Raw genomic sequence first — 19,801 nt, forward strand, 5'->3', positions numbered from 1 at the left:
CTCAGGAGGCATGTAGGGCAGGTGACAGGAGATATGTAGGTGTATAGGGTCTCAGGAGGCCTGTAGGGCAGGTTACAGAGATATGTAGGTGTATAGGGTCTCAGGAGGCCTGTAGGGCAGGTTACAGAGATATGTAGGTGTATAGGGTCTCAGGAGGCCTGTAGGGCAGGTTACAGAGATATGTAGGTGTATAGGGTCTCAGGAGGCCTGTAGGGCAGGTTACAGGAGATATGTAGGTGTATAGGGTCTCAGGAGGCCTGTAGGGCAGGTTACAGGAGATATGTAGGTGTATAGGGTCTCAGGAGGCCTGTAGGGCAGGTTACAGAGATATGTAGGTGTATAGGGTCTCAGGAGGCATGTAGGGCAGGTTACAGAGATATGTAGGTGTATAGGGTCTCAGGAGGCCTGTAGGGCAGGTTACAGAGATATGTAGGTGTATAGGGTCTCAGGAGGCCTGTAGGGCAGGTTACAGAGATATGTAGGTGTATAGGGTCTCAGGAGGCCTGTAGGGCAGGTTACAGATATATGTAGGTGTATAGGGTCTCAGGAGGCCTGTAGGGCAGGTTACAGAGATATGTAGGTGTATAGGGTCTCAGGAGGCATGTAGGGCAGGTTACAGAGATATGTAGGTGTATAGGGTCTCAGGAGGCATGTAGGGCAGGTTACAGATATATGTAGGTGTATAGGGTCTCAGGAGGCCTGTAGGGCAGGTTACAGAGATATGTAGGTGTATAGGGTCTCAGGAGGCCTGTAGGGCAGGTTACAGAGATATGTCGGTGTATAGGGTCTCAGGAGGCCTGTAGGGCAGGTTACAGAGATATGTAGGTGTATAGGGTCTCAGGAGGCATGTAGGGCAGGTTACAGAGATATGTAGGTGTATAGGGTCTCAGGAGGCCTGTAGGGCAGGTTACAGAGATATGTAGGTGTATAGGGTCTCAGGAGGCATGTAGGGCAGGTTACAGAGATATGTAGGTGTATAGGGTCTCAGGAGGCCTGTAGGGCCGGTTACAGAGATATGTAGGTGTATAGGGTCTCAGGAGGCATGTAGGGCAGGTTACAGAGATATGTAGGTGTATAGGGTCTCAGGAGGCCTGTAGGGCAGGTTACAGAGATATGTAGGTGTATAGGGTCTCAGGAGGCCTGTAGGGCAGGTTACAGAGATATGTAGGTGTATAGGGTCTCAGGAGGCCTGTAGGGCAGGTTACAGAGATATGTAGGTGTATAGGGTCTCAGGAGGCCTGTAGGGCAGGTTACAGAGATATGTAGGTGTATAGGGTCTCAGGAGGCCTGTAGGGCAGGTTACAGAGATATGTAGGTGTATAGGGTCTCAGGAGGCCTGTAGGGCAGGTTACAGAGATATGTAGGTGTATAGGGTCTCAGGAGGCCTGTAGGGCAGGTTACAGAGATATGTAGGTGTATAGGGTCTCAGGAGGCCTGTAGGGCAGGTTACAGAGATATGTAGGTGTATAGGGTCTCAGGAGGCCTGTAGGGCAGGTTACAGAGATATGTAGGTGTATAGGGTCTCAGGAGGCATGTAGGGCAGGTTACAGAGATATGTAGGTGTATAGGGTCTCAGGAGGCCTGTAGGGCAGGTTACAGGAGATATGTAGGTGTATAGGGTCTCAGGAGGCATGTAGGGCAGGTTACAGAGATATGTAGGTGTATAGGGTCTCAGGAGGCCTGTAGGGCAGGTTACAGAGATATGTAGGTGTATAGGGTCTCAGGAGGCATGTAGGGCAGGTTACAGGAGATATGTAGGTGTATAGGGTCTCAGGAGGCCTGTAGGGCAGGTTACAGGAGATATGTAGGTGTATAGGGTCTCAGGAGGCCTGTAGGGCAGGTTACAGAGATATGTAGGTGTATAGGGTCTCAGGAGGCCTGTAGGGCAGGTTACAGAGATATGTAGGTGTATAGGGTCTCAGGAGGCCTGTAGGGCAGGTTACAGAGATATGTAGGTGTATAGGGTCTCAGGAGGCCTGTAGGGCAGGTTACAGAGATATGTAGGTGTATAGGGTCTCAGGAGGCATGTAGGGCAGGTTACAGAGATATGTAGGTGTATAGGGTCTCAGGAGGCCTGTAGGGCCGGTTACAGAGATATGTAGGTGTATAGGGTCTCAGGAGGCATGTAGGGCAGGTTACAGAGATATGTAGGTGTATAGGGTCTCAGGAGGCCTGTAGGGCAGGTTACAGGAGATATGTAGATGTATAGGGTCTCAGGAGGCATGTAGGGCAGGTTACAGAGATATGTAGGTGTATAGGGTCTCAGGAGGCCTGTAGGGCAGGTTACAGAGATATGTAGGTGTATAGGGTCTCAGGAGGCCTGTAGGGCAGGATACAGAGATATGTAGGTGTATAGGGTCTCAGGAGGCATGTAGGGCAGGTTACAGAGATATGTAGGTGTATAGGGTCTCAGGAGGCATGTAGGGCAGGTTACAGGAGATATGTAGGTGTATAGGGTCTCAGGAGGCCTGTAGGGCAGGTTACAGAGATATGTAGGTGTATAGGGTCTCAGGAGGCCTGTAGGGCAGGTTACAGGAGATATGTAGGTGTATAGGGTCTCAGGAGGCATGTAGGGCAGGTTACAGGAGATATGTAGGTGTATAGGGTCTCAGGAGGCCTGTAGGGCAGATTACAGAGATATGTAGGTGTATAGGGTCTCAGGAGGCATGTAGGGCAGGTTACAGAGATATGTAGGTGTATAGGGTCTCAGGAGGCATGTAGGGCAGGTTACAGAGATATGTAGGTGTATAGGGTCTCAGGAGGCCTGTAGGGCAGGTTACAGAGATATGTAGGTGTATAGGGTCTCAGGAGGCCTGTAGGGCAGGTTACAGAGATATGTAGGTGTATAGGGTCTCAGGAGGCATGTAGGGCAGGTTACAGAGATATGTAGGTGTATAGGGTCTCAGGAGGCCTGTAGGGCAGGTTACAGAGATATGTAGGTGTATAGGGTCTCAGGAGGCATGTAGGGCAGGTTACAGAGATATGTAGGTGTATAGGGTCTCAGGAGGCCTGTAGGGCAGGTTACAGAGATATGTAGGTGTATAGGGTCTCAGGAGGCCTGTAGGGCAGGTTACAGAGATATGTAGGTGTATAGGGTCTCAGGAGGCATGTAGGGCAGGTTACAGAGATATGTAGGTGTATAGGGTCTCAGGCCTGTAGGGCAGGTTACAGAGATATGTAGGTGTATAGGGTCTCAGGAGGCCTGTAGGGCAGGTTACAGAGATATGTAGGTGTATAGGGTCTCAGGAGGCATGTAGGGCAGGTTACAGAGATATGTAGGTGTATAGGGTCTCAGGCCTGTAGGGCAGGTTACAGAGATATGTAGGTGTATAGGGTCTCAGGAGGCATGTAGGGCAGGTTACAGAGATATGTAGGTGTATAGGGTCTCAGGAGGCCTGTAGGGCAGGTTACAGAGTCATGTAGGTGTATAGGGTCTCAGGAGGCATGTAGGGCAGGTGACAGGAGATATGTAGGTGTATAGGGTCTCAGGAGGCCTGTAGGGCCGGTTACAGAGATATGTAGGTGTATAGGGTCTCAGGAGGCATGTAGGGCAGGTTACAGAGATATGTAGGTGTATAGGGTCTCAGGAGGCCTGTAGGGCAGGTTACAGAGATATGTAGGTGTATAGGGTCTCAGGAGGCCTGTAGGGCAGGTTACAGAGATATGTAGGTGTATAGGGTCTCAGGAGGCATGTAGGGCAGGTTACAGAGATATGTAGGTGTATAGGGTCTCAGGAGGCATGTAGGGCAGGTTACAGAGATATGTAGGTGTATAGGGTCTCAGGAGGCCTGTAGGGCAGGTTACAGAGATATGTAGGTGTATAGGGTCTCAGGAGGCATGTAGGGCAGGTTCAAGTTCAAGTTCAAGTTCAAGTTCTTTAATAGTTGTCATACAGAAGTACAGAATACTTTCATACAAAATGCTTCTTACTGTTACGCTCCAGAGACTGTGCTAGACAAGATAGTATCAAATAACATAATAACATAATATAGCATGAATTTAGAAGAAGAAAATGAGGTCACAGTTGTTCGGTATAGACATATGTACAATGTTCTGAGTTACCATATAATATACAATACACAACTATGCAGTGTACTAATGTACAGTACTATCTAGTGCAAAGCAGAAATGGGATGAGGTACAATTTTAGGTACAATTTACAGTAAGGTGTACGAGTTGTAGTGCAATCCTTCATCCATAAATATAAAGTGTGGGGAGTGGGTGCTACAGTGTGTTTGTTTAAAGTGGGTGTGTGCTATAAAGTGTGTGTAGTGGGTGCTACAGTGTGTTTGTTTAAAGTGAGTGTGTGCGTGTGGATGTGTGTGCTATGTGTGTTTGGTGGTTGTTGTTGTGTAGTGTTCATTCATTGTTCGTTTAGCAGCCTGATGGCCTGGGGATAGAAGCTACTTCTGAGTCTTTCTGTGCTCGCCTTGAGACTCCTGTATCGCTTGCCTGACGGCAGCAGTTCAAAGAGGCAGTTGTTCGGGTGGCTCGAGTCCTTAATAATTCTCTTAGCCTTCCCCTTGCAACGCTTGTAGTAAATGTTCTGGAGGGTGGGGAGCCCCCCTCCAATTGTGCGTTCGGCTGAACGTGTCACTCTTTGTAGTCTGCTTTGGTCTTTTGCAGTGCTATTCCCAAACCAGGAGGTGATGTTGCCGGTCAAGATGCTCTCTATTGTACATGAGTAGAAGTTCTTAAGGATCTTCTGGCTGACTTGGAACTTCCTTAGGCGCCTGAGGAAGTAGAGGCGTTGTCGTGCCTTCTTCACCACACTGTTAATGTGTATGGTCCATTTCAAGTCCTCGGATATGTGGGCTCCGAGGTACTTGAAGCTGTTGACTCTCTCAACCGGTGCCCCGTCGATGCTGAGGGGGCTGTAGTCCTTGACCCCCGACCTCCTGAAGTCCACAATCATCTCCTTTGTTTTGCTGACGTTCAAGGAGAGGCTGTTTTCCTGGCACCATCCCGCCAGGACCTTGACCTCTTCCAGGTAGGCCCTCTCGTCGTTGGCAGAGATCAGGCCCACCACCACTGTGTCGTCAGCAAATTTGACGATTGTATTGCTACTCCGCTGAGCCACACAGTCGTGTGTGTACAGGGAGTAGAGGAGGGGACTCAGAACACAGCCCTGGGGGGCCCCTATGTTGAGGGTGATGGATGAGGAGGTGCAGTTGCCTGCTCTCACCACCTGGGGTCTGCCAGTCAGGAAGTCCAAGACCCACTGGCAGAGGTCATAGCCCAAGCCCAGGTCCCTGAGCTTGGCTATGAGTATGGAGGGGACTATGGTATTGAATGCCGAGCTGTAGTCGATGAATAGCATTCTCACATAGTTCCCCTGCCTCTTGTCCAGGTGTGATGCTGCTGTGTGCAGCACATGGGATATGGCGTCCTCCGTGGACCTGTTGGGGCGGTATGCAAATTGCAGGGGGTCCATGTTGATGGGGAGGGAGGAGCAGATGTAGCCCTTTACTAGCTTCTCAAAGCACTTCATGGCTATGGAGGTGAGAGCTACAGGGCGGTAGTCGTTGAGGCAAGCAGGCTTGGATTTTTTGGGTACAGGGATAATAGTGGACTTCTTCAGGCAGGTGGGGATGACAGCCTGTTCTAAGGACAGGTTAAATATGTCAGTGAATACTGGGGCCAGTTGGTCGGCACAGACTTTTAGGACGCGGCCGGAGATGCCGTCCGGACCTGCTGCCTTCCTGATATTCACTTTTTTAAAGGTCCGCCTCACCTCATGCTCTGTTACCCTGAACACTGCGCCTCCATCAGCAGCCGACCCCCCCCCCCCCATTGCCGAGGCTTGTGAGCTGGTGTTGTTATTACCAGCATCAAACCTCGCATAGAAGGTATTGAGGTCGTTTGCTAAGGAGATGTCACTGTTCAGTTTGAGGGAGGCGCCTTTGTAGTCTGTCATCGTTTTGAGCCCCTGCCACATAGCTCTAGAGTCAGCTTGTTCAAACTGGAGTTCAATTTTATCCCTGTAGCGCCGTTTGGCCTCTGACACTGTCCTCCTTACGTTGTGTTGCGCCACCTTGTGGTCGTTCATGTTGCCTGCCACTAGGCCGTCATTGTATGCTTTGGTGCGCTCTCTCAGAGCTTCACGGACGGATTTGTCTACCCAGGGTTTTTGATTTGGGTAAACTTTCATTTTGGTAGTGGGGATTGTTTCTTTCACCCTAGTACAGACATAGTCCAGCACTGTCTCCGTGTAGGCATTAATGTTATCTGTGTCGCGGAATACAATCCAGTCTGTGTTGTGAAACACTGACACTAGTGTATCCTCTGACGTCACATCCCATTTCTGCACCTCTCGCGAGACTACGGGAGTACTTTTAATTCTTTGTCTGTACTTTGGTGTAAGGAAAATGGATGCGTGATCTGACTTGCCAAAGCCACTATCAGAATGAGCCTTGTAGCCACCTTTAAATTGCGTGTAACAGTGATCTAGGATGTTACCGCCTCTGGTGTTGCAAGTCACATGCTGGTAGAAATCAGGCAATACCTTTCTCAGATTGGCGCTATTGAAATCTCCCAGTACTAAAATGGCGGCGTTAACGTTCGTCGCTTGTATATTGTTTACCTCGTCGTGTAGTCTGGAGAGCGCGGCGTTGTTGTTGGCTTGCGGTGGAATATACACTCCGACCAGGATGATCGCCGTTAACTCCCTCGGGAGGAAGAAAGGACGACACTTGATGGTTATATATTCCAGTTCTGGGGAGCAGTGATTGGATAATTCCTTCACATTCGTTGGATCACTCCAATTTTTGTTAAACAGGTTACAGAGATATGTAGGTGTATAGGGTCTCAGGAGGCCTGTAGGGCAGGTTACAGGAGATATGTAGGTGTATAGGGTCTCAGGAGGCCTGTAGGGCAGGTTACAGGAGATATGTAGGCGTATAGGGTCTCAGGAGGCCTGTAGGGCAGGTTACAGGAGATATGTAGGTGTATAGGGTCTCAGGAGGCCTGTAGGGCAGGTTACAGAGATATGTAGGTGTATAGGGGCAGGTTACAGAGATATGTAGGTGTATAGGGTCTCAGGAGGCCTGTAGGGCAGGTTACAGAGATATGTAGGTGTATAGGGTCTCAGGAGGCATGTAGGGCAGGTTACAGAGATATGTAGGTGTATAGGGTCTCAGGAGGCATGTAGGGCAGGTTACAGAGATATGTAGGTGTATAGGGTCTCAGGAGGCCTGTAGGGCAGGTTACAGAGATATGTAGGTGTATAGGGTCTCAGGAGGCCTGTAGGGCAGGTTACAGAGATATGTAGGTGTATAGGGTCTCAGGAGGCCTGTAGGGCAGGTTACAGAGATATGTAGGTGTATAGGGTCTCAGGAGGCCTGTAGGGCAGGTTACAGAGATATGTAGGTGTATAGGGTCTCAGGAGGCCTGTAGGGCAGGTTACAGAGATATGTAGGTGTATAGGGTCTCAGGAGGCATGTAGGGCAGGTTACAGAGATATGTAGGTGTATAGGGTCTCAGGAGGCCTGTAGGGCAGGTTACAGAGATATGTAGGTGTATAGGGTCTCAGGAGGCATGTAGGGCAGGTTACAGAGATATGTAGGTGTATAGGGTCTCAGGAGGCCTGTAGGGCAGGTTACAGAGATATGTAGGTGTATAGGGTCTCAGGAGGCATGTAGGGCAGGTTACAGGAGATATGTAGGTGTATAGGGTCTCAGGAGGCCTGTAGGGCAGGTTACAGAGATATGTAGGTGTATAGGGTCTCAGGAGGCCTGTAGGGCAGGTTACAGAGATATGTAGGTGTATAGGGTCTCAGGAGGCCTGTAGGGCAGGTTACAGGAGATATGTAGGTGTATAGGGTCTCAGGAGGCATGTAGGGCAGGTTACAGATATATGTAGGTGTATAGGGTCTCAGGAGGCCTGTAGGGCAGGTTACAGATATATGTAGGTGTATAGGGTCTCAGGAGGCCTGTAGGGCAGGTTACAGAGATATGTAGGTGTATAGGGTCTCAGGAGGCCTGTAGGGCAGGTTACAGAGATATGTAGGTGTATAGGGTCTCAGGAGGCATGTAGGGCAGGTTACAGAGATATGTAGGTGTATAGGGTCTCAGGAGGCCTGTAGGGCAGGTTACAGGAGATATGTAGGTGTATAGGGTCTCAGGAGGCCTGTAGGGCAGGTTACAGAGATATGTAGGTGTATAGGGTCTCAGGAGGCCTGTAGGGCAGGATACAGAGATATGTAGGTGTATAGGGTCTCAGGAGGCATGTAGGGCAGGTTACAGAGATATGTAGGTGTATAGGGTCTCAGGAGGCCTGTAGGGCAGGTTACAGAGATATAATAATGGATTGGATTTATATAGCGCTCTTCTCTGACTGACTGTTGCTCTGACTCAGAGCGCTTCACAGAGTCCATTATTCGTTCATACACAGTCATACCGGTGGTGGTAAGCTACAATTGCAGCCAGAGCTGCCCTGAGGCAGACTCACGGAAGCGTGGCGAATAATCAACGCCTACGGCCCCTCCGACCACCACCAACATTCATTCACATGCATACACATTCATACGAGGCAAGTAGGTTAAGTGTCTTGCCCAAGGACACAACGGCAATGGGATGGACATGGGCTTGAGCGGGATTCGAACCACCAACCCTTCGATCATTGGACGCCCCGCTCTACCCCTGAGCCACGCCGCAGGTTACAGAGATATGTAGGTGTATAGGGTCTCAGGAGGCCTGTAGGGCAGGTTACAGAGATATGTAGGTGTATATGGTCTCAGAAGGCCTGTAGGGCAGGTTACAGAGATATGTAGGTGTATAGGGTCTCAGGAGGCCTGTAGGGCAGGTTACAGAGATATGTAGGTGTATAGGGTCTCAGGAGGCCTACCTCGTGCATGTAGGGGAAGACGAGGAGACCCAACTTCTTTCCAACATACACTGTGTCCACAGCAAAGTAATACTTCAGCTTAGAGACAGGAATGAACCGATCCAACTGAAACACACACACACACATTTTAACATTTATATCTACATAATTTACAAACAGGCAACTAGGGACATCTGTTGATACCAAATCCGGATCTCATATTTGTATTCTCCTAGATCATTCAGCTGCACGTTAAGTACATTACAGTTAGTCAAAACCATCCAATGTAGGCAAGATATAATAATAATAATAATAATAATAATAATAATAATAATAATAATAATAATAATAATAATAATAATAATAATAATAATAATAATAATAATAAAAGCCCAAAGTGCTTCACAGCAGTAAAATATACATAAAAAGACATAATGTAATGAGTAAGTGGCAGGTAAGGCAAGGTGAAGAGATACATTTGTAGCCTCTCTAATGTCCATAGGTAGGGTGTTCCATAGCTTTATCTAGCCTCCCTAATGTCCATAGGTAGGGTGTTCCATAGCTTTATCTAGCCTCTCTAATGTCCATAGGTAAGGTGTTCCATAGCTTTATCTAGCCTCTCTAATGTCCATAGGTAGGGTGTTCCATAGCTTTATCTAGCCTCCCTAATGTCCATAGGTAAGGTGTTCCATAGCTTTATCTAGCCTCTCTAATGTCCATAGGTAAGGTGTTCCATAGCTTTATCTAGCCTCTCTAATGTCCATAGGTAAGGTGTTCCATAGCTTTATCTAGCCTCCCTAATGTCCATAGGTAAGGTGTTCCATAGCTTTATCTAGCCTCCCTAATGTCCATAGGTAAGGTGTTCCATAGCTTTATCTAGCCTCCCTAATGTCCATAGGTAAGGTGTTCCATAGCTTTATCTAGCCTCCCTAATGTCCATAGTTAAGGTGTTCCATAGCTTTATCTAGCCTCTCTAATGTCCATAGGTAAGGTGTTCCATAGCTTTATCTAGCCTCTCTAATGTCCATAGGTAAGGTGTTCCATAGCTTTATCTAGCCTCCCTAATGTCCATAGGTAAGGTGTTCCATAGCTTTATCTAGCCTCTCTAATGTCCATAGGTAAGGTGTTCCATAGCTTTAACTAGCCTCTCTAATGTCCATAGGTAAGGTGTTCCATAGCTTTATCTAGCCTCTCTAATGTCCATAGGTAAGGTGTTCCATAGCTTTATCTAGCCTCTCTAATGTCCATAGGTAAGGTGTTCCATAGCTTTATCTAGCCTCCCTAATGTCCATAGTTAAGGTGTTCCATAGCTTTATCTAGCCTCCCTAATGTCCATAGGTAAGGTGTTCCATAGCTTTATCTAGCCTCCCTAATGTCCATAGGTAAGGTGTTCCATAGCTTTATCTAGCCTCCCTAATGTCCATAGGTAAGGTGTTCCATAGCTTTATCTAGCCTCTCTAATGTCCATAGGTAAGGTGTTCCATAGCTTTATCTAGCCTCCCTAATGTCCATAGGTAAGGTGTTCCATAGCTTTATCTAGCCTCCCTAATGTCCATAGGTAAGGTGTTCCATAGCTTTATCTAGCCTCCCTAATGTCCATAGGTAAGGTGTTCCATAGCTTTATCTAGCCTCCCTAATGTCCATAGGTAAGGCGTTCCATAGCTTTTGTGCGTAATTAGCAGCGGCTGCATCCCCAATTTTCTTTTGGCTGTTGCTGGGAATCTTCCACAAACCAGTAGTAGATGTTCTTGAGGGCGAAGAAAGACTGGCAGAGGAAGTCTGAAAATGTAGCCATTTGTACAACACAACGCAGCACAGCCATCTAGTGGTTCGGAGGTGTACTGCATGTGTTGAACTGACATGGAATAGGGCTCCAGGTAAACTGTAGTGTTCGTTCAGCTCGTTGTGTGTCAGCGGTTCTTACATTCTTGTCCACCATCTGGCGTCCCTGAGAGGCCAGAGAGCTTCCATACGCCATGGCCAGGTTGGACATGGGGTCCGACAGGAGAGACTGGCCAGGAAAGACCCCTGCTTCAGGCCTGGCCTGCTGGCTCCTAGCACACAACACAACAGCAGCAGTCAGCTATTCAGTAAATCAGTCAGTCAGTCAGCCAACCCTCCAACCATCCATCCCTCCATCTATCCCTCCATCTATCCCTCCATCTATCCATCCATCTATCCCTCCATCTATCCCTCCCTCCTCAATGATGCGCGCCTCCCACCTACCTGCTGGGTGCAGCTTGACCTCCAGGCCCCAACCCACTGGTGTCTTCAAACAAGCTCCCTGGGGCTGCAGCTGGAACAGACCTCTGACGCATCTTAGAGTCTGTAGGAGAGAGAGAGAGAGAGAGAGAGAGAGAGAGAGAGAGAGAGAGAGAGAGAGAGAGAGAGAGAGAGAGAGAGAGAGAGAGAGAGAGAGAGAGAGAGAGAGAGAGAGAGAGAGAGAGATGGAGAGAGAGGGAGGGATGGAGAGAGAGGGAGGGAGGGATGGAGAGAGAGAGGGATGGAGAGAGAGCGAGAGGGAGAGAGGGATGGATAGAGAGAGAGGGAGGGATGGAGAGAGGGAGAGGGAGAGAGGGGGATGGATAGAGAGAGAGGGAGGGATGGAGAGAGAGAGAGAGGGATAGGGAGAGAGGGGGATGGATAGAGAGAGAGGGAGGGATGGAGAGAGAGAGAGAGAGGGATGGAGAGAGAGGGAGGGATGGAGAGAGAGGGAGGGATGGAGAGAGAGAGAGGGATGGAGAGAGAGAGATGGATGGAGAGAGACGGATGGAGAGAGAGAGGGAGGGATGGAGAGAGAGGGAGGGATGGAGAGAGAGAGGGATGGAGAGAGAGAGAGAGGGATGGAGAGAGAGGGAGAGGGAGGGATGGAGAGAGAGGGAGGGATGGAGAGAGAGAGGGAGGGATGGAGAGAGAGGAAAAAATTTGTTTTACTTTTTTATTTTATTTGTTTAACCAGGAAGTCCCATTGAGATACAAGATTAGGGCTGAGCGATATGACGATATTATATAAATATCGGGTACAGTTCATTAACGATACACTTTTTAAACGTATCGTGGATATCGTGATGTTTTGCCCTTGCGTTAGAGGATTGTGTCGCGTCAATCTGGTCCACACATTCAAACTTTGAAAAAAGTTTCAGTCAAGCGACCTGCACAACCCCGCCCCCCTACACACACACGCTACTGCATCAAAGTTACTTATGATGATTAACAAAGGCATTCGTTTTGTGGCATTAACGTTATATGCATCAGCATATTTACCCGACCATTAGCTAGCTGGCATTGTCTTTGTTGGTCATTCATAGCTCAGTTCCTTCCTTTGCTCAGAGAGCCTACTGAATTGTACCCATTCTGCAATCTGTTAATAAACTTTTCAATCAGACAAATGTATAGAAAAGCTTTTATTATAACGTTGCAGTTATACGTTATTCGTTGCAGTAAAATCATCAAGCCTCGTTTGGTACTCCTGCGGAGCGCTGGTAGTCTACTCGTGGGCGTACGTTTTCTTGTGGTTCTCTCGCGTAAAACAATGGCGGACTTCCCGGAAGTAAAAAAAAAGAATAAGCGCTTGCCGATTGGTGGTAAGAACAGCAGAGGCGGGTGCAAGCGGTGTGACGTAATTGGCAGAATCGACTGTCAATCAAAATTGTTCTGTTGCCGTCTGAATGAATGAATGAAAACTTTATTAACAGATTGCAGAATAGGTACAGTCAATCAGTACAGCTCAATACACACAATTGTTAAGGGGATGAAGATCAGAGAAAGACTTTCGTCTTGTTTACATCAGGGTCCCCCATTTCTACCATGAATTGCTTTGGTTGAGAGATAGTGCTCTCTTATTAAAACTCTAAAAAGTCTTGAGCAAGACAAGTTAGTCTGTTAGGTTATGAAAGCCAGTGAGTATTGTATGACTCAAGACTTCAGCAATAATCATGAGCATTATAAAATAAAAACACACACATGGCATGGTGGAATACCATACATTTCTTGATGTTTCCTTTTTTTAAGTAAGTAAAGAGGCCTATGTTCATATCGGTGAGCACAATTTGTAACACAAAAAAAGAGACGTGTAGCCTATTTATTTATTTAATATTTTATTTATTCATTCATTTATTTATTTTTATTTTTTGTTGCCATGCCTAAAAATAATAAAGTCAAGCATAGGGCTAGGGCTGGGCGATATAACAATAACGATAAATATCGCAATATATTTTAATAATTGATATAGAATATCGAAAAAAAAAAAAATCGAAAACTTGTTTTTTTTTTGTTTTTTTTGAATATTTTTTTTTTGTGACCTGCAACAGGGCAGTTTTAAAACCAGAGACAGTGGACAGACTTGTCTTTCTTGCCTGCAACTTAAAGTAATGGCTTTGCTTGTCCAAATGACAATACTGACCAAATTGAGATTTATTTTTCTCTTGTCCATTTATTTTGTTTGCTTTCTAATTTAAAATACAGTTTGAAACAGCTATGTGTGGTAGCAGAACTAGACTCCAGTCACGAGTCACGGTGCACATGTGCGGTGGTTTGTCCACCAAAAAAGCGCCAAAAGATCGAAAATAAACTAGCAGAGCCAGAACTGTTCAACTCCCCTGGAGCCACAGCCAGCAGAGAAGCCGGTTTACTTTCGCTTTTAAACCAGCTGCAGCCTGAGAACTGGAGTGTGAGGGGATGTAACACTAAAGATGGCGGCAACGACAAAGAATTGCTGCAAAATAAACATACATCTGTTGTTAAAAAAAAAAAAAAAAATATTATACTTATAACAATTTCGATAATTATCGATATCGAGAAATATGATAACATTATCATATCGTTATCGCGATATGATTTTTTTCCATATCGCCCAGCCCTACATAGGGCTAAAACATTTTCATAAACAATAATATAATTTTTTGTTATATGGTTATAATAAAAGCTTTTCTATACATTTGTCTGATTGATTGATAAAAAGAAAATGCTAAATGCATGAGTCTTTTGTAAGGATGCACGATAATTATCGGGCCGATATCAGCAATTATGACGTCATCCCGATAAACCCGATAACATTATTGATAGCTCCGATAATATATAATAAATGTTTTGGTTAAAAGAAATCCGGTGTGGGTGGATTGGGATGAAGGGCGTTTGTTTTTACTCTAGGCTCCTCCCGTTTTGCCAGTACTGTGGTACGACTGATAGCGTGTGGTTTAGGAAGAGGGAGTTTTTCACAAATCCAGCGCTCCCTTTCTCATGCCTGGCTGTGACGTAGCCACCTAACTTTCAGAAGCAGCACAGATGGTAAACAAACATGGCGTCGTCGGTAGTGTGGGACGTTTTCAAAGTTTCAGAGGAAAACAGTTCGCTTGCTATTTGTAACAAATGCAGAAGTTCCACAAGGAGGGAAAGGGGCAACAAGCTATAACACATCCAACCTAATAATAAGTCACCTGAAACATCACCACCGCTACGATGGTGTATTAAAATCCGACGACGGCGCCGAGCAGCTAAAGGCTAAGCTGCAGCGAATCCAAAGCCAGCTGCAAAGGAGCCGGCGCGGCTTGTACCTATTGACGAGGCGTTTGCTAAATGAAAGACGTTTGACAGAGATGATTTGTTTGGTTTATTTAATTATTTTTTAGGCGTGCTGTCCTATAAATGCCAAGTAATAGTTGTTTCATGCACCAAGACCACAACAGTCTCCTCTCCTATAGCGTCAAATGTTTTATCTGCTGACAAAGCACAATACCTGTTGGTTTTTAGTTCACTCATTGTTCAGGGAAACACATTGTTAATGACATTGACGGATTGTGAATTTTGTGATTGACTCAAATTATATTTATTTGGAAAAATAAATATAGTCACTTTATTTGAAGAGTCAAAACTGTTCTCTTGGCTTTGTTTTGTTCATAGTAGTAACGCTCATGTCATGATACATCTGGTTAGGTCAAAACTACAGGAATATACATTTAAAAAAAATATTATAATAGAATAAATATATAAAAAATCAATATTGTGCACCATTAGCCTTTTGTCTTTAATGTTAGCTTGCAAACTCAAATACTGTCTTGGTAAGCCTCATGATGAATTGTTTGGGAAAAAAAGGAAAAGCATCGTGATGTGTATCGTCGAAAGGTCAGAAAATATCGTGATATGATATCATATTTAGGTCATATCGCCCAGCCCTATACAAGATCGGTTTGGGAGAGGGAGGTAAGGGGTTTTAGATTGTGTGTTGTAAAGTTTAGACTTCAGAGAGGGAGAGTAAAGTACAGGAAAAAGGTACCGTTGGGTACCAGTATCGATTCCCAGGTAAAAAGAAAAATGTTCAGGCTCGGTGTCCCGAACAGACCCACGAGACTCGTTGTAACTGGCTAGCAGTTATGAAAATAAAGTAAGTTAAAGACAGCTGACCCATTCCATTGAAGCCACACTGAGGGAGAGCATTTAAATATAGGTTGACAGTAACCTGAGTCAGGCTAGAAGTGAGTTGGGGGCGTACACAGTACACAGTACAGTATGACCTAGTACACAACTTACACAGTACAGTATGACCTAGTACACAACTTACACAGTACAGTATGACCTAGTACACAACTTACACAGTACAGTATGACCTAGTACACAACGTACACAGTACAGTATGACCTAGTACACAACTTACACAGTACAGTATGACCTAGTACACAACTTACACAGTACAGTATGACCTAGTACACAACTTACACAGTACAGTATGACCTAGTACACAACTTACACAGTACAGTATTACCTAGTACACAACTTACACAGTACAGTATGACCTAGTACACAACTTACACAGTACAGTATGACCTAGTACACAACTTACACAGTACAGTATGACCTAGTACACAACTTACACAGTACAGTATTACCTAGTACACAACTTACACAGTACAGTATGACCTAGTACACAACGTACACAGTACAGTATGACCTAGTACACAACTTACACAGTACAGTATGACCTAGTACACAACTTACACAGTACAGTATGACCTAGTACACAACTTACACAGTACAGTATTACCTAGTACACAACTTACACAGTACAGTATGACCTAGTACACAACTTACACAGTACAGTATGACCTAGTACACAACTTACACAGTACAGTATGACCTAGTACACAACTTACACAGTACAGTATGACCTAGTACACAACGTACACAGTACAGTATGACCTAGTACACAACTTAGGCTACACAGTACCAGTATGACCTAGTACACAACGTACACAGTACCAGTATGACCTAGTACACAACTTAGGCTACACAGTACCAATATGACCTAGTACACAACTTACACAGTACCAGTATGACCTAGTACACAACTTAGGCTACACAGTACCAATATGACCTAGTACACAACTTACACAGTACCAATATGACCTAGTACACAACTTAGGCTACACAGTACCAGTATGACCTAGTACACAACTTACACAGTACCAATATGACCTAGTACACAACTTACACAGTACCAATATGACCTAGTACACAACTTAGGCTACACAGTACCAATATGACCTAGTACACAACTTAGGCTACACAGTACCAGTATGACCTAGTACACAACTTAGGCTACACAGTACCAGTATGACCTAGTACACAACTTAGGCTACACAGTACCAGTATGACCTAGTACATAACTTACACAGTACCAGTATGACCTAGTACATAACTTACACAGTACCAGTATGACATAGTACATAACTTACACAGTACCAGTATGACCTAGTACATAACTTACACCGTACAGTATTACCTAGTACATAACTTAGACAGTACCAGTATGACCTAGTACACAACTTAGACAGTACCAGTATGACCTAGTACACAACTTAGACAGTACCAGTATGACCTAGTACACAACTTACACAGTACAGTATTACCTAGTACATAACTTACACAGTACAGTATTACCTAGTACATAACTTACACAGTACCAGTATGACATAGTACATAACTTACACAGTACAGTATTACCTAGTACACAACGTACACAGTACAGTATTACCTAGTACACAACTTACACAGTACAGTATTACCTAGTACATAACTTACACAGTACAGTATTACCTAGTACACAACTTACACAGTACCAGTATTACCTAGTACATAACTTACACAGTACAGTATTACCTAGTACATAACATACACAGTACAGTATTACCTAGTACACAACTTACACAGTACCAGTATTACCTAGTACATAACTTACACAGTACCAGTATTACCTAGTACACAACTTACACAGTACAGTATTACCTAGTACACAACTTACACAGTACAGTATTACCTAGTACATAACTTACACAGTACAGTATTACCTAGTACATAACTTACACAGTACAGTATTACCTAGTACATAACTTACACAGTACAGTATTACCGGGTACACAACTTACACAGTACAGTATTACCTAGTACATAACTTACACAGTACAGTATTACCTAGTACATAACTTACACAGTACAGTATTACCTAGTACATAACTTACACAGTACAGTATTACCGGGTACACAACTTACACAGTACAGTATTACCTAGTACATAACTTACACAGTACAGTATTACCTAGTACACAACTTACACAGTACAGTATTACCTAGTACATAACTTACACAGTACAGTATTACCTAGTACATAACTTACACAGTACAGTATTACCGGGTACACAACTTACACAGTACAGTATTACCTAGTACACAACTTACACAGTACAGTATTACCTAGTACACAACTTACACAGTACAGTATTACCTAGTACACAACTTACACAGTACAGTATTACCGGGTACACAACTGTTCTTAGTTCTTCTTATCCGTGTTTTTTATTCATTGTGGTTTTTTCTATTTTAAGCTAAATTACTTCTTTGATTCTGTCTTGACCAGTACACTACAGACCAGTACACTACAGACCAGTACACTACAGACCAGTACACTACAGACCAGTACACTACAGACCAGTACACTACAGACCAGTACAGTACAGACCAGTACACTACAGACCAGTACACTACAGACCAGTACACTACAGACCAGTACAGACCAGTACACTACAGACCAGTACACTACAGACCAGTACACTACAGACCAGTACACTACAGACCAGTACACTACAGACCAGTACAGTACAGACCAGTACACTACAGACCAGTACACTACAGACCAGTACACTACAGACCAGTACAGTACAGACCAGTACACTACAGACCAGTACACTACAGACCAGTACACTACAGACCAGTACACTACAGACCAGTACACTACAGACCAGTACACTACAGACCAGTACAGTACAGACCAGTACACTACAGACCAGTACACTACAGACCAGTACACTACAGACCAGTACACTACAGACCAGTACAGTACAGACCAGTACACTACAGACCAGTACACTACAGACCAGTACACTACAGACCAGTACAGACCAGTACACTACAGACCAGTACACTACAGACCAGTACACTACAGACCAGTACACTACAGACCAGTACAGTACAGACCAGTACACTACAGACCAGTACACTACAGACCAGTACAGTACAGACCAGTACACTACAGACCAGTACAGTACAGACCAGTACACTACAGACCAGTACACTACAGACCAGTACAGTACAGACCAGTACACTACAGACCAGTACACTACAGACCAGTACAGTACAGACCAGTACACTACAGACCAGTACACTACAGACCAGTACACTACAGACCAGTACAGTACAGACCAGTACACTACAGACCAGTACACTACAGACCAGTACACTACAGACCAGTACAGTACAGACCAGTACACTACAGACCAGTACACTACAGACCAGTACACTACAGACCAGTACACTACAGACCAGTACAGTACAGACCAGTACAGACCAGTACACTACAGACCAGTACACTACAGACCAGTACACTACAGACCAGTACAGTACAGACCAGTACACTACAGACCAGTACACTACAGACCAGTACACTACAGACCAGTACAGTACAGACCAGTACACTACAGACCAGTGCGGATTTGAACCCTCGGTAACTCCTCATTTGGACTCGTACCTAAGGCTACACTTGTTACAATAAGTTTGGTCTCGACAACAGGCTGTTAAATGACCCAAATGTAAATAAAATAACTGAACGATAAAGACACACAGCACCAGCTGCAGCTCCGTGACGCTCAGCTAACCGCTAACGTGAACCTGAATAGAGAACGTGAAGAAACAGCAGTAGAATAATGTGTTGCTTATACAACATTATATATATATGTGTATATATATTGATCAGTATCACGTACCGCGCGGTGTGAAGTCGGGCTGTGTTGAGCAGTGATCTGCAGCTTGATATCTAACTTTAGCTGTGAAGCTAACTGGAGCTAACAGACTGATGCCGGAGGTAAACAAGTGCACTTCCGGTGTCAGAGTCTGACGTCACTGGTTGTTCTTTGGGAACATGGATTATCGGCTATTGTAACAATTCTGCCGCATGGAAATTGAAACGCTTTCCATTTTTGCACAAAATGAGTTCCCTTCTATCACTAACATTATTGTTTAAGCATTTTTGGTTGAAATAAAAAAAGAATTATGATTAATTGCGAATATTTTCATGTTGAGCTATAGATTGTGGATGAATACGCACAGAAAGGTACACCATGCAAATGTTCATGCTTTATTTGTTTTAAACAAGACGATTTAGAAATGGGCAATGGGGAATTACATTGCGTTTTCAAGATGGTGGACCGGCCGGAAAGTCTGTAGCTGTTCCGCAACCGTTCCTACTTCCGGGGTAGGCCTGATTGGCCCCGACAGGCACGTGACCCGCCGCGGCCACGCCCCACGGCAGCCCCAGGAGCAAGCGCGCTACTGCTGGAGTTCGCTTCGCCTTTCACATCGCTGCCGTTGGCGAAAGCAGACAAATGAATGAATAATTCGGTCAGAAATAACGTAACTAATAACGTTAGTATTAGAG

The 19,801-nt window shown here is 45.1% G+C and overlaps 1 protein-coding gene across 1 annotated transcript in view; it reads right to left on the reverse strand.

The window, feature by feature from the left end:
- The window catches only part of yif1b (Yip1 interacting factor homolog B), a 74,657-nt gene extending 55,437 nt beyond the window's left edge, over positions 1 to 19,220 (reverse strand). Inside the window, exons 1-4 of the mRNA XM_084338485.1 lie at positions 19,131 to 19,220; positions 11,050 to 11,149; positions 10,748 to 10,877; positions 8,845 to 8,949 (exon numbers count right to left, since the gene is read on the reverse strand). Coding sequence (XP_084194611.1) covers positions 8,845 to 8,949; positions 10,748 to 10,877; positions 11,050 to 11,141 — 327 coding nt within the window. The 5' untranslated portion in view covers positions 11,142 to 11,149; positions 19,131 to 19,220. The remainder of the gene's footprint in view (positions 1 to 8,844; positions 8,950 to 10,747; positions 10,878 to 11,049; positions 11,150 to 19,130) is intronic.
- Positions 19,221 to 19,801: the final 581 nt, after the last annotated feature.

The sequence above is a fragment of the Notolepis coatsorum genome (assembly GCF_963971535.1).
Source record: "Notolepis coatsorum genome assembly, contig: SUPER_1_unloc_1, whole genome shotgun sequence".
NCBI lineage: Eukaryota > Metazoa > Chordata > Actinopteri > Aulopiformes > Paralepididae > Notolepis > Notolepis coatsorum.